The following is a 12,558-nucleotide window of genomic DNA, read 5'->3' on the forward strand; positions in this document are numbered from 1 at the left end:
ATTTTTTTAAATTTTTTTTTTATTTAGCACTATTTAGTAAATGTGTGTGTGTGTGTTAATATATATGTTAATAAAGTCAAATAACTGTATGTGAGAGAGTCAGCTGTAATATCACTGCGTTCCTATTGGTCAGTGTTAGAGGAGCTCAGCTTATCCTGACAGTTAGCTTGCCCCGGACCAGGTTAGTTTCCCAGCATAAGTTGCCAGAGTAACTGAGTTTGAACTAATTTAAGTTTGTTTTATGAAACAAAATTCGTTGACAACAAGCCTAAGTGAAATAAGCCTGGCTTGTTTTCTAATCTTGTTTATGAAACAGCCCTCTGCTGTAGGTGAGTTTCTGTTTCTCAAAAATGAGTTTGTTTATCAAAAATGTTCTTTCACCAGAAAACCACATGCGCTCTGAGAAAGAAATGTGGTATAAGTACAAAAATACCACCACATCCTTTCATTCAAACCACAACATGCGTATTTTTAACACTCAAATAACAAAGAAGGGAAATTCAGATGTATGTGGTGTGATTTCAAAACAAATGCAGAGAGAGTAAAAGTAGGCGGGATCACTTAAAGAGAGAGAAGTGCTGTGATTGGCTTCTGTTTGGGATACTTCCTGAATAAACAAAAACAGGGGAGCACAGCTGAGTAGGTTTTGGCCCAGAGCTGAACTGTAGAAGAAGCTGTTAAAAGATACCTCAGTGGGATTCCACTATCCTTCACTGTCTGCGTGTGTCCGAGACAGAACGTCTGGATGTAATCTGCCGTGTGAGGAAGGAGGGGGCATTTCAGATAGGAAGAGAGAAAGTGAAACTGTTTGCAGATTTAAAAGTTCTTGGGAGGAGTCCCACAGGCAACAAAAACTTCACTGAGAAAGAATGGAAAAAGGATATGAGATTCTCTCAAATAACACGTATACAAATACTGTCAGTGTTAATATCACAGGTATGTAGAGTCTTCATGGTTCTTTTTGTTAATTTTCTTTCCCTCTGTTGTAATGTTTTACTGTTGATTCTGGAAAAAAAAGATCTTCATATAAATTTAAGTGAGTGCGTTTTGAAACTGGCTACAGATTCAGGCAGAACATCCTGTTGATTCAATATAAATTCTCTATATAAATATAAATATGTACAGTCATGTGCATCTGTAGGAAATACAATGACCTCACTAGTAAACAAATGTGAAAATGTACATAGTGTGAACCAGCATTCAGTGTCATTCAGCAAGCTCAGCACATTCTTGTGCTTTGTCATGCCTGTCCTCTCATTTTCAAGGGTGTCATGAGACCACCACTCCAGTGTTGTAATTGTTTAAAAGTATGTTGTTTTTGGTAATTGAAATAAACCTAAAATAAATGTATTAGATTAAAAACTTAAACTGAAATTGAAACTGAAACAGTATTGCCTTACTTACTGAACTGAAAAAAATAAAAAAATAAAAAATAAATACACTGAAGTACTAAAAATAAATTAAAGCTAAATAAAAATATTAAAATAAATAAATATAAAAGCTAATTCTAAATATTAATAAATAGTATATGTATCAATAATAATAAAACAACACTACACCATTCACAGTCTAAGCTGGAAAATTTCATCACTTCATTAGGATATCCTTACAAAACAATTCATTTGGTGACAAAATTAAACATTTTGCTTTTCCATCTGCCAATGACCGCTATGCTTTTGGTAGTTAACAGTCTGATTATATTTATTAATATTTTAAAAGTGTAACATTACAAATGGTGAATTCATTTTATTTAATAATAAAAACAAAAACAGAAAAGGTGATGTTGGCACCAGCAGAAAGCTTCCATAACTACAAAACCAAATTATTATGTGTAATAGGCTATATCCTCACATGCTCAGAAATCACAGCTTTGGGGTGTGAAATATGATGAAATTTCGAAAATCATGAATATCATTAATGTTAATGCTTAGACTGATTGCGCAAGCTTATCTAAACCTGCTAATCCATAGCTAGTGAAAACCATATCAATCGCAAATCAAATCAATTCTTTAATTATTAGCTTGACTGCTAAACATAGTAATGAAAGCCTTAATTAAAAGAAACATCTAAAGAGGGGAAATTGCAGATGCATTCATTAATAGATTCTTTATCATTTTGTCCATTTAATCATTTTCTGTATTTGAGAGCCTGTATTTGATTCCCCTCATTTACATACTGTAATAACTCGTTTTCTTTTGAGGTGAACTAAAGTTGGGACTTTTGCAATCTTATAGGAGTGAAAGCAATGTTTTCCACACCTCACATTTGACTGGACTGTAATGCAAAACAATGTTTTATCAATATTTTATTGTTTGCAAATATCTCTTGTGCTCTGACTCTTGAACTAATACCCTGAGACTATCACTGAATGCTCCACCATTTTTGTTAGAATGTGCTTCCTGTGTAGGTTGTTTCCTATTGAAAGCATAACTGGAAATTGTACTCTTTGGCAATGTGTTTTCGACACTATGAAACTCACAGTGTCCTTGATTCATCACTCTGTGGTTTTAATTTCCGAAATTTGAAACAAATGAACAGGATTGCACAATATGTTGCCTGGAGTCTTGTGGAGGGGAGGAACATTTGCCTTGTAAATTGAGAGCTTGAATGTTTTCTAATAGAGTGTCATCTAAATCAGTTACAGTGGTACGAGCATGCTGTCTGGTGTCACTACTGAGAATTGAGATTAGTAGGCCTTTGAAAAGGGTACATTTCACTTTTAAGGTGTATAAAAAGGGCATTTATCAGAGGTGGATTTCGTGTCAGTACAGAGAAGGAATTTAGACAGAGATGCAACATTTTTAGACACAAGATGAATGTAGCCATATGGTGGAGGTCCGGACCCATGTTTGGGTGGTTCTGCTGGCCATGGTGTTTTTTTCTTTTTGTGCTTTTTTTGCCTCCTGTTCTCGCCAGATGGCTGTCACACAAGCCATTCCTCACCCACAGTCGCCTAATTTGCCATTATTCTTTTTCTAATGGGGCCATTAACAACATCACTGATAATTGAATCGAAAGTTTCCCTCGATTGGGCCATTTTGGGGTTTTAATGGTGAATAGGGCACATTCGAGACCATTCCTGCAAGTTTCAGTCTCAAGCTGCTTCTGTTCAACTTGTTCGAATCGATAATGCTTAATTGCAGATTGTTGGGCTACTTGTAATCAGTCAGTTTATGCATATTTGAAAGAATGAAAATACCATTACATCAGACAATGAAATGCCTATGAAACAGTATATGTAATTGTGAAAAGTGACCACAGGGAATATGATATCAATATGACATTATTGTGGACCTCTTAACCATTTAGAAACTTCAAAATCAAATTAATTACTATTGTGTCAATTACAATTTCAAATGAACTACACTTCAAAGCAAATCAATATTTACTTATAAAAGTACCCAAATGGTACAATGTATCAAGCTAAAGATTAATTTTAAAATAAATGTAAAACAGTAAATTGACATTCCTAGAATTAGGGTTTTATGTTACATGTAATGTTGTTAAATTAAGGTTTATTGCATTACTTTAGTGTCATGTGTGTTGCTATGATGGTGTTTAGTATTTGTGTGAATGACAATGTGTAATAATCTACTGGTCAGTAAACACGACAATGGAGAAAACAATATATAGTCTATAATAAATCGATACTCAGGAGAATACTGAAAGTGGAATGAGAAACACTAACCAAACATACCAGGTGAAAGCAAGAAAAAACACTGAGAAGAACTAAGGGCTTAAATACACAAGGAGAGGTAATGAGGAAATTAAAAATGAACAACAGGTGAACGTAATCTAAGGGTATGTTTACATGATGATTTTTTTTTTTTTTTTTTTTTAAAGGGGAAATTATTTTTTTTTCAAAAACGACGTCACTTTTTAAAGAAAGGCTATGCATTTGCGCACATATGCATTCTTTTACAGAGCGCTTGCGCCAGATGTGCATGTCTATAGACTTGTGATTCTCTGATCTCTGATTCATTGTTTAACTATCTTATCACCACCTGTTTTGGTGGTTTTCAGTGTATTGCAATATTAACATTTTACTGTAAATTTAAGTTAAAAAAGTTTTTTTTACTGTTTATATATATATATATATATATATATATATATATATATATATATATATATATATATATATATATATATATATACTGTAAAAAGGATGTAGTAGCTAAAATATAAAAATACCCTGAAAGTGGAAAATATGTTTATGTGTAAGCCTGAAGAGGGGGTGACATCCTTTGACAGTTTGCTTGGGTAGTCTGATTATCCAAAACCTTCCAACCACAGGAAGCTGTAGCTGTATCTACCCAGAAAGCTTTCTCTGTTTGTTTTTTCATTTCCATTTGTAAGAACTTGTCACTGGCCTAAAAAGAAACACCAAAATGCTTAAAAGAGGTGCTATTTTAAGTCTTTTTGCAGTCATGAATATTCTACACTTCTGACACAACGTAACGCTGTTCCTTCAGCTGGGCGCATACAGTATGGAAAGGAACATCAAAATGGAGTGTTCAACATGCTAGCATATCTCTTTCTCCCTTCCTACTCGTGTAATACAAACAGAGTAACAGCACTGACATCCATCGGGAAGTTTTGTTCCCTGTCACAAGGTGTTTGGAGACTGACTTCATCCAGTTAGTTCATTGCTAACCTTGTATTATGAGGCTACACATACAGAGACTGAGACAGTTGACAGTTAATTATAGGAGCCATGGATCGCTGTAGACATGTTTGTCAGCTGTATGCCGATTGACTCGCGACTTGTTTATTTTTCAATGCTGCTCCATTGTTTTCTGGAGCTGCTTAGATGAGTCTATTTTGCAACGTGTGAGAAGGGCCCCGGGGCTTGCCATAATGATGGTAATAAGAGAATGCATCCTGAACTGAGAGGAGAGAGACAGAGAGAGAGAGAGAGAGGATAACTGCATTGTTTGGGGAGAGAAAATAATTGGTGAAGGTGACCTGATATGTTCATGAGTGAATTACCCACAGTCCTTCTCTCATTTAACCTGAGCTGTTGTACTGTACCACCTCTTCACTTCACTCTGTTCTGTATCTGCAGTTTTACTGTGACATGCAGCATTGACATGAGAATTCCCTGTATTGAAAATGTGTTGTGCATTTTTAAACATAAATGTTCCATTCATCTTTAGTGCAGCTGAATAGGGCAGTGAAAAGCAAACAATCTGAAGCTGTCTTTAAACTTTTATCCCATGTAAAAATGTATTTTTCATTCAGAATTCAATACTGAGCCCCTTAAAATCAATTTTAATTATTCTAACTAATCCGTATACAAGCATCACTGCAATTTGTGAAAGACAGAGGATGAGAAAAGAATGTGTTTAATTCAAACAGAGTGATGGAAACAAACTGAGAGGCAGATTGAGATAATAGAAGAGACAGAGTGTGATGGTTGACAGAAGAGACAGACAGCGAAAGATGGAGGAGTGTCAGTCAACTCTGCTGTGATGGAGACCAGGAATACTTTCTTAAATAGCTTGTACTCAAACTTCTACGGGTTTGCCGTTGTTGAAGACACTTTCTGTTTTTACTCTCGAAATACTTAGATGTGAATTAAATAAGTTGTGGGTAGTGAAAAATTTAATGGTGTTGGTGCGTTAATGAAAATCCATGTACATTATTATAAAAGAATTATTATAATATAATTGTCACAGTTTGCCTGTTTGTTTTCATTTTCATCGACCTTTAGTTTGTATTTCCTTTTGCATTTCCATTTTACCACTCTTCATTTGTTTCTATGGTTATTGATTTATTAGTTCCCACCTGTTCATCACTGAGTTCATCACATTGTGTATTTAAGTCCTTTTAGTTTCATTAGTTCATTGACTGGTATTGTTATGTTATACACTATTACGTTTGTGTTTTCTCCTGTTTGGAGTCTGCTTTGCTTTGGGTTATTTATTTATTTATTTTTTTAATAAATCACACTACTATTTTCATCTGTTTGCATCCCATCATCATCTTTGGACATTCTATGTAACATAATACCAGACCCAAAGAAAAAGGAGATCGTTCCATAAATTTTGTCCTTATGGGGAATTTTTACAGGCTCTCAGGGGCAGTGTTTTTTTTTTTTTTTTTTCTTATGGAAGGATTCTGGAGTGGACTGGACAACGAGATTCGTCTAATCATGACACAAGGGAATCTTGCTTGACCCTGATTTATTACATCAATTTCACCCTGTGGATTGACGGATCATCTTTTATGGTGTGCAATGTGGAAGAGGATACCGTACCCAGCATCCAGCCCCACCTAACATCCATCACCACTCCACAACCAGAGCCAGAGCCCACACCTACCTCAGACCGTGAGACCTAGCTATTACCTGCCCCGTTCATACCTGTGCCAATGCCTGTAATGGAGCCAGAGCCAGCAGCGGTGTCTGTCCAGGAAGAAAAACCTGAGGTCCCGTCTTACCTAGATGTGTGAGCTGGCTGTCACATTCATACCAGTGGGAATTTTAGTGGAGCTGGAAGAGGAGGAATGGCTAATAGACTGGAAGACAGAGGTAACACTTCCCACCCTGATTTCCACCCAGAAACCTCTTCTGCTATTAGAAGTTCCATCCAGCACAGGGTTGACTTTGTTGCTACCATCCCTGTCCATCATCAATCTGTCTCCGCACCCAAGTTTCCTCTCCTGCTTGCTCCATTGAAGCTTCGCCTCCTCTGGCTCCCTGCAGCCCTTCATCTCCATAATCAGCCCTACCATGCAGCTCTGATCCACCTTGGCTTCCAGTCTCCAGCTCTGCCCTGGAGTGAAGAGTCCCTGGTTCCACCTTGTCCCTCAGAGCCCTCAGTTCCACCTTGGCCCTTCGACAAGTCGTGTCCGGCCTGGCTCCTCGCCCCCTCTGCTTCACTTGGGACCATCGTCCTTCCACTCCAACGGGCTCCTTCGTCCCACCGGCTCTGCCCTGTTCTGTCGTCACAGCACCATTGCCATGGACTTCTGGGCTGTCGGCTGGGCCTCATTCCTCCCCTATGGCTCTGTCTGGCTCCTCCTTCATTCAGGCTGCACCTCAGGCCTCATTCACACCATCTCATTGCCATGACTCTGCCGTTACCTGTTTTCTTTTGTTCCATTTTACCGCTTTTCAATTGTTACTTTGGCTTTTAAATAATTAGTTCACACCTGTTCATCACTGAGTTAAAGGGTTAGTTCACCCAAAAATGAAATTTTTGTCATTTAGTACTCACCCTCATTTTGTTCCACACCCGTAAGATATTCATTCATCTTCGGAACATATATTACGATATTTTTTTATGAAGTCCGAGGGTACTTGATCCACACATAGGCAGCAACGTCATTGCACATTTTGACATCCAGAAAGGTAGTTAAAAACATGGTTAAAATTACAGTGGTTCAACCTTAATGTTATGAAGCAACAAGCATATTTTTTGTGCGCAAAAACAAAACAAAAATAACAACTTTATTTAACAACTTGAACCATTGTCATGCATAGTGAACTCAGTGCAGGCTTCCTTGTTTACGTCCAAATGCCGGCTCATTATATGTCGGATTCTGTGTCAGCATCACATGCATGCGTCATACTGCTCACGTGTTCAGCTTCAGCCAACACTAAGTTGCCGTTCGGATGTAAACAAGGAAGCCTGCCCTGAGTTCACTACATATGACAATGGTTCAAATTGTTCATGCTGTTACGTTTGTGCTTTCTCCTGTTTGGACTACCTACTTTGCTTTGGATTACTTTTATTTACTACTATTTTATTCACTACTATTTTCATCTGTTTGTATCTCATCATATTTAGACATTTGATGTGACAATTGTGTGTATATATATATATATATATATATATATATATATATACAGCTATGGAAAAAAAATAAGAGACCACTTAACATTGATTTCTGAACTTGGAGTGGTCTCTTAATTTTTTCCATAGCTGTATATACAGCGAGACTTAAAAGTAGGGTAGGCAATTTTTTTCACCTTTTGCTATTCTGGTTGAAACTCTCTTCACATCATGATAGCAATGAATAAAAGAAGATGTGCATATAAAATGTAAAAAAAAAAAAAAAAAAAAAAATTGGCTGTGGAAGTCTCGGGACCAAAAATTTTTCATCCAATTATTACACTTAGTTGGATGTCCTACCTACCTAACATATGAATTTCCACACCTCCGCACACCCTGCTCGCACAGATATCACACATCATAAGTGCGCTCTGTAAGGCTATGCATAGTTGTGGACGGACATTCATAGAGCACCACAAACGAACAGCAGCCACCTTTCACAGTTCCTCCTGAACCAGAAAAATGAGCTTATGCTGTGTTTTCACCATGTCGTTACCTCAGACTCGGTTTTGTATTCAGCACTATCAATGCTGAAGTGAATCTGCAGTAGTCATGTGTAAGTAAGAGCTCTGTAAGTTGTTTATGTTCATTATTATTGTGCTATGAGACATGAGGTAATTTAATGCCGTCTCTTATGACACTGTACTGAATCTCCTCTGGCTGTGCGCGACCTGCTTGTTCATGTGTCTTGGACGAAGTCTGGCTTTGGAGAGCCCTTTGAAAGGAGGGTGGGACCTCATGCTTTCAATGCTAGCTTGCTATTGCTAGCCGCTCCGAAATTGCCTACCCTACCTTTAAGGCTGTAATTGCTGCCAAATGTGCTTCATCTAAGTAATGAGTTAAATTTATGATTTTATTTTCATTATTGCCTGTTTGTGTACAGGAGTAATTCATCAAATGGTGATCAAATAATGGAGAGAAAATTAACAATGACAATGTAGTCATATGCACTTTCTGCATTTGACAGTGATTTTGTACACTTTTAGCATAGTATAGCAGATTGTGGTAGTCTGCTGAATCCTCTTAAAATTAATAGGGCAATGGGTATGTGTGATATATACATTTTTATATTTAAATAAAAACGTTAATAGCACAAATACGCCCATAAAATCTTAACTGATATCTTTAGTTAGTAGGATGCTAAAACAATAATGCAAGTGCACAATAAAATGCAGATAAATTCAAATAGACAATGCTAACAGTACATTTCATTTTATTATCAATTTCATCTTCAGACTGTTACACACACCCTTCATCCTTTTATAAAGGCTACAGTCTCATCTCATGTTTAACACACGCACAAACACACAAAATCAACCACAAATGACCACCATGCCTGTAAGGGAAATAACTGTCTAAAATTTTCTTGAACAGCTTAAATTTCACTGTCTCTGGCCTATAGCGACAAAGCACTCTTGCCGCATTATTGGTCTGGTTCGACCCTGGCTTGACAGAATTAGGATGAAAGGAAGCATTGTGAGGAACCGGTAATATGTCTTATGACTGTAGACATCTAAAGAAGCACAGATAGCCACGTTTGCCTGGTCAGTAACAATAACTGCTTACAAAGGAACGAGAAGATCCCAATCAAAGCCTGTACATGTAATTAAACGGATTTGGTGCCCAGTGAGGGTCTATCTGCAGGACCTGAGGCAACAGTGTTCATCGAGAGCTGAGCTGAGAGAGACAGCAGGCCCTGAGACAGCGCTTTATGAGAGCTTGAGACGAGTGCTCTGATGACAGGTTGTCTCCCACAGAGGAAACAGAGCCATGGGTTCAGGTTTGGGCTTCAAAGCCCCTGGTTTAAGCTGATAATCGAAAGGCATGTGAGCTGGAAAATGTACGGCTGAATCAAAGACTTGATTACTATTATAGCAGTGGCCCTCAGGCTAGAGGTGAAGATGATGGTAGCTTGCTTTCTGACACCTTTTATGCCCATTAGATGTTCAGTTACATCAGAGGCAGGGCTGTGGGCAGTCATTTGATGAACACTCCTGGGGCAGATATTGTGTGTGTATGTATGTTGTTTCAAGTGTTGGATGTGCTTATTGAGGGATAGGTGTGTGGAAATGAGAAAAGGAAAAATATAGGAAAATTTATAATCATTAAATATATAAAAAAATCATTAAATATAGAACTTTTAACTTAACTTTAACAACTTTATTTATTAAATATAAATAAAATAATTGATGTTCATTATTAATGCTTTTTAAAAGACAAGTAATATATTTACATTAATGAATATGTATGAAAACACATGAATCATTATATAATATTAGTTATATTTTGTTGAAGAAATGAACACTTTTTCTTTAGCATGCATTAAATTAATAAAAAGTGACACTAAAGACTTTTACATTATTACAAATATTCTGCCAAATAAATACTGAGATTTATTTGGCATACACACACACAAGCAAAAGCAGTTCACTGTTATTAAAGGTGCCCTAGAATCAAAAAATGAATTTACCTTGGCATACTTGAATAACAAGATTTCAGTACATGGAAAAGATATACATTGAGTTTCAAACTCAATTGCTTCCTCCTCCTTATGTAAATCTCATTTGTTTAAAAGACCTCCGAAAAACAGGCGAATCTCAACATAACACAGACTGTTACGTAACAGTCGGGATCATTAATATGCACGCCCCAAATATTTGCATATGCCAGCCCATGTTCAGGGCATTAGACAAGGGCAGCCAGTATTAACGTCTGGGTCTGTGCACAGCTGAATCATCAGACTAGGTAAGCAAACAAGAACAATAGCGAAAAATGGCAGATGGAGCGATAATAACTGACATGATCCATGATTACATGATATTTTTAGTGATAATTGTGAAATGTCTTTCTAAATGTTTCGTTAGCATGTTGCTAATGTACTGTTAAAGTTACCATCGTTTCTTACTGTATTCACGGAGACAAGACAGCCGTCGCTATTTTCATTTTTAAACACTTGCAGTCTGTATAATGCACAAACACAACTTCTTTCTTTATAAATCTCTCCAACAGTGTGTAATGTTAGCTTTAGCCATGGAGCACCATCAAACTCATTCTGAATCAAATGTAAACATCCAAATAAATACTATACTCACATGATCTGACGCATGCATGCAGTATGCATGACGAACATCTTGTAAAGATCCATTTGAGAGTTATATTAGCTGTGTGAACTTTGTAAATGCACTGTATTATAGTCGAGAGTTCGGGGGGGCAGGGGGCGTGCAATTTAAAGGGGCCGCAGCCTGAACCGGTGCATAGTTAATGATGCCCCAAAATAGGCAGTTTAATTAATTTTAAAAAATCTATGGGGTATTTTGAGCTGAAACTTCACAGACACATTCAGGGGACACCTTAGACTTATATTACATCTTGTAAAAACTGGTTCTAGGGCACCTTTAACATTGATAATAATAAGAAATGTTTCTTGAGCACAAAAACAGGATATTAATTATTTCTGAAGGATCATGTGACACGATTTCTAAAGAATTATGTAGATATGAAGACAAGAGCAATGGCTAATGAAAATTCAGCCTAGCCATAACTGGTCTTTTTGAAAGCATTAATTAATTAATATAAATTATTTATATTTAATGAGTTCCTATAAATATATATTCCCTTCCCATAACATTTAATTTCACTAATACCACTTAAGTTGTCTCATAAAGCACCACCCCAACATTGTTTGAGGAAACTTAAGTTGACAAATTTTATCTCCTCAGATTTCCTAGGGACCCACAAGGCCCCAAGTTCTGTTCCATCTTCAGTCACACTCAGTGTTATAAAACAGCTGAAAAACAAACCTCAAATATTTACTCTAAGCTCAGCCATGTTCATTTCTGTCCTCTCCATATATTATATGATTATACCATGGAAAATATGCTCAAATTTCAAGAAAGGCTTTGTTGGTAATTTTGGGGATTAAAGTGATGATGGAAGACAGCAAAAAAGAAATATAGAGCATATTGGTCGCACACAACTATGATTCCCTGAGGGACAATCTTTGCCTTTATTACATCTCTGGACTCACTGTGTTATTTTCTCTCTCATTCTCTCTCTCTCTCTCTCTCTCATACACTCAATCTCTATGTTACTTAATCACATGGAATTTGTGAGACATGGACAGGGCTTTGCAAGGGCCCTTCTTTGCTGTGTGTCTTTGTATGTTTGTTTGCTTGAAAAGCTGATGAAATTCCCGTGAAACCTATAGCTCTTCCCTGGCTGTACTTGCTGCTGTGTAGACACATTTTAGTTGAACTGAATTGGTTCTGAGAACCAATAAAGGAAACTTTTTTTTCTTCAGCACACTCATTTGAGGACAGGAAATGAGAAGAGATGACTAGAAAAAAAACAGGATGCTAAAAAGCAGCAGTCCTGCCCAGCCTGTGCCAGTGCATGTGTAGGAACTTCCTTCAGAGACCATGATGAGATCAGTTTAAGGCAGTGTAGGGAGGAGTTGAAGGGATATTTCACAATCAAGCAATCCCCAGGCTGAAGCTGCCTGTGGTGAATTGAACCCTGCTGCTTCCCTCAAACATCACTTTAATATTGGCAAGAGAAATTATATCTGAATGCTATAACAATTTATAAGTATCATCTTTTTAGACTTACATGTTTTTTCAACTACATACTCATTTTGAACATGAGGTAATTTAATTTTTTTTTTTTTTTTTTATGACAGCCAACTTTAATATGTGTCCAAATGATGCTGGCAAGAGAGCAG

The 12,558-nt window shown here is 36.9% G+C and overlaps 1 protein-coding gene across 3 annotated transcripts in view; it reads left to right on the forward strand.

Moving 5' to 3' along the window:
- The first annotated feature begins 622 nt into the window (after nucleotides 1-622).
- The window catches only part of LOC137011464 (uncharacterized), a 139,340-nt gene continuing 127,404 nt past the window's right edge, over nucleotides 623-12,558 (forward strand). For all 3 annotated transcript variants that reach the window (XR_010893475.1, XM_067374330.1, XM_067374331.1), the window contains exon 1: nucleotides 623-936. Coding sequence is in view for 2 of the 3 variants with exons in the window: in XM_067374330.1 (XP_067230431.1) it covers nucleotides 870-936 (67 nt within the window). In the remaining variant the exon portion in view is untranslated. The remainder of the gene's footprint in view (nucleotides 937-12,558) is intronic.

Source organism: Chanodichthys erythropterus, chromosome 21 (assembly GCF_024489055.1).
Source record: "Chanodichthys erythropterus isolate Z2021 chromosome 21, ASM2448905v1, whole genome shotgun sequence".
Classification (NCBI taxonomy): domain Eukaryota; kingdom Metazoa; phylum Chordata; class Actinopteri; order Cypriniformes; family Xenocyprididae; genus Chanodichthys; species Chanodichthys erythropterus.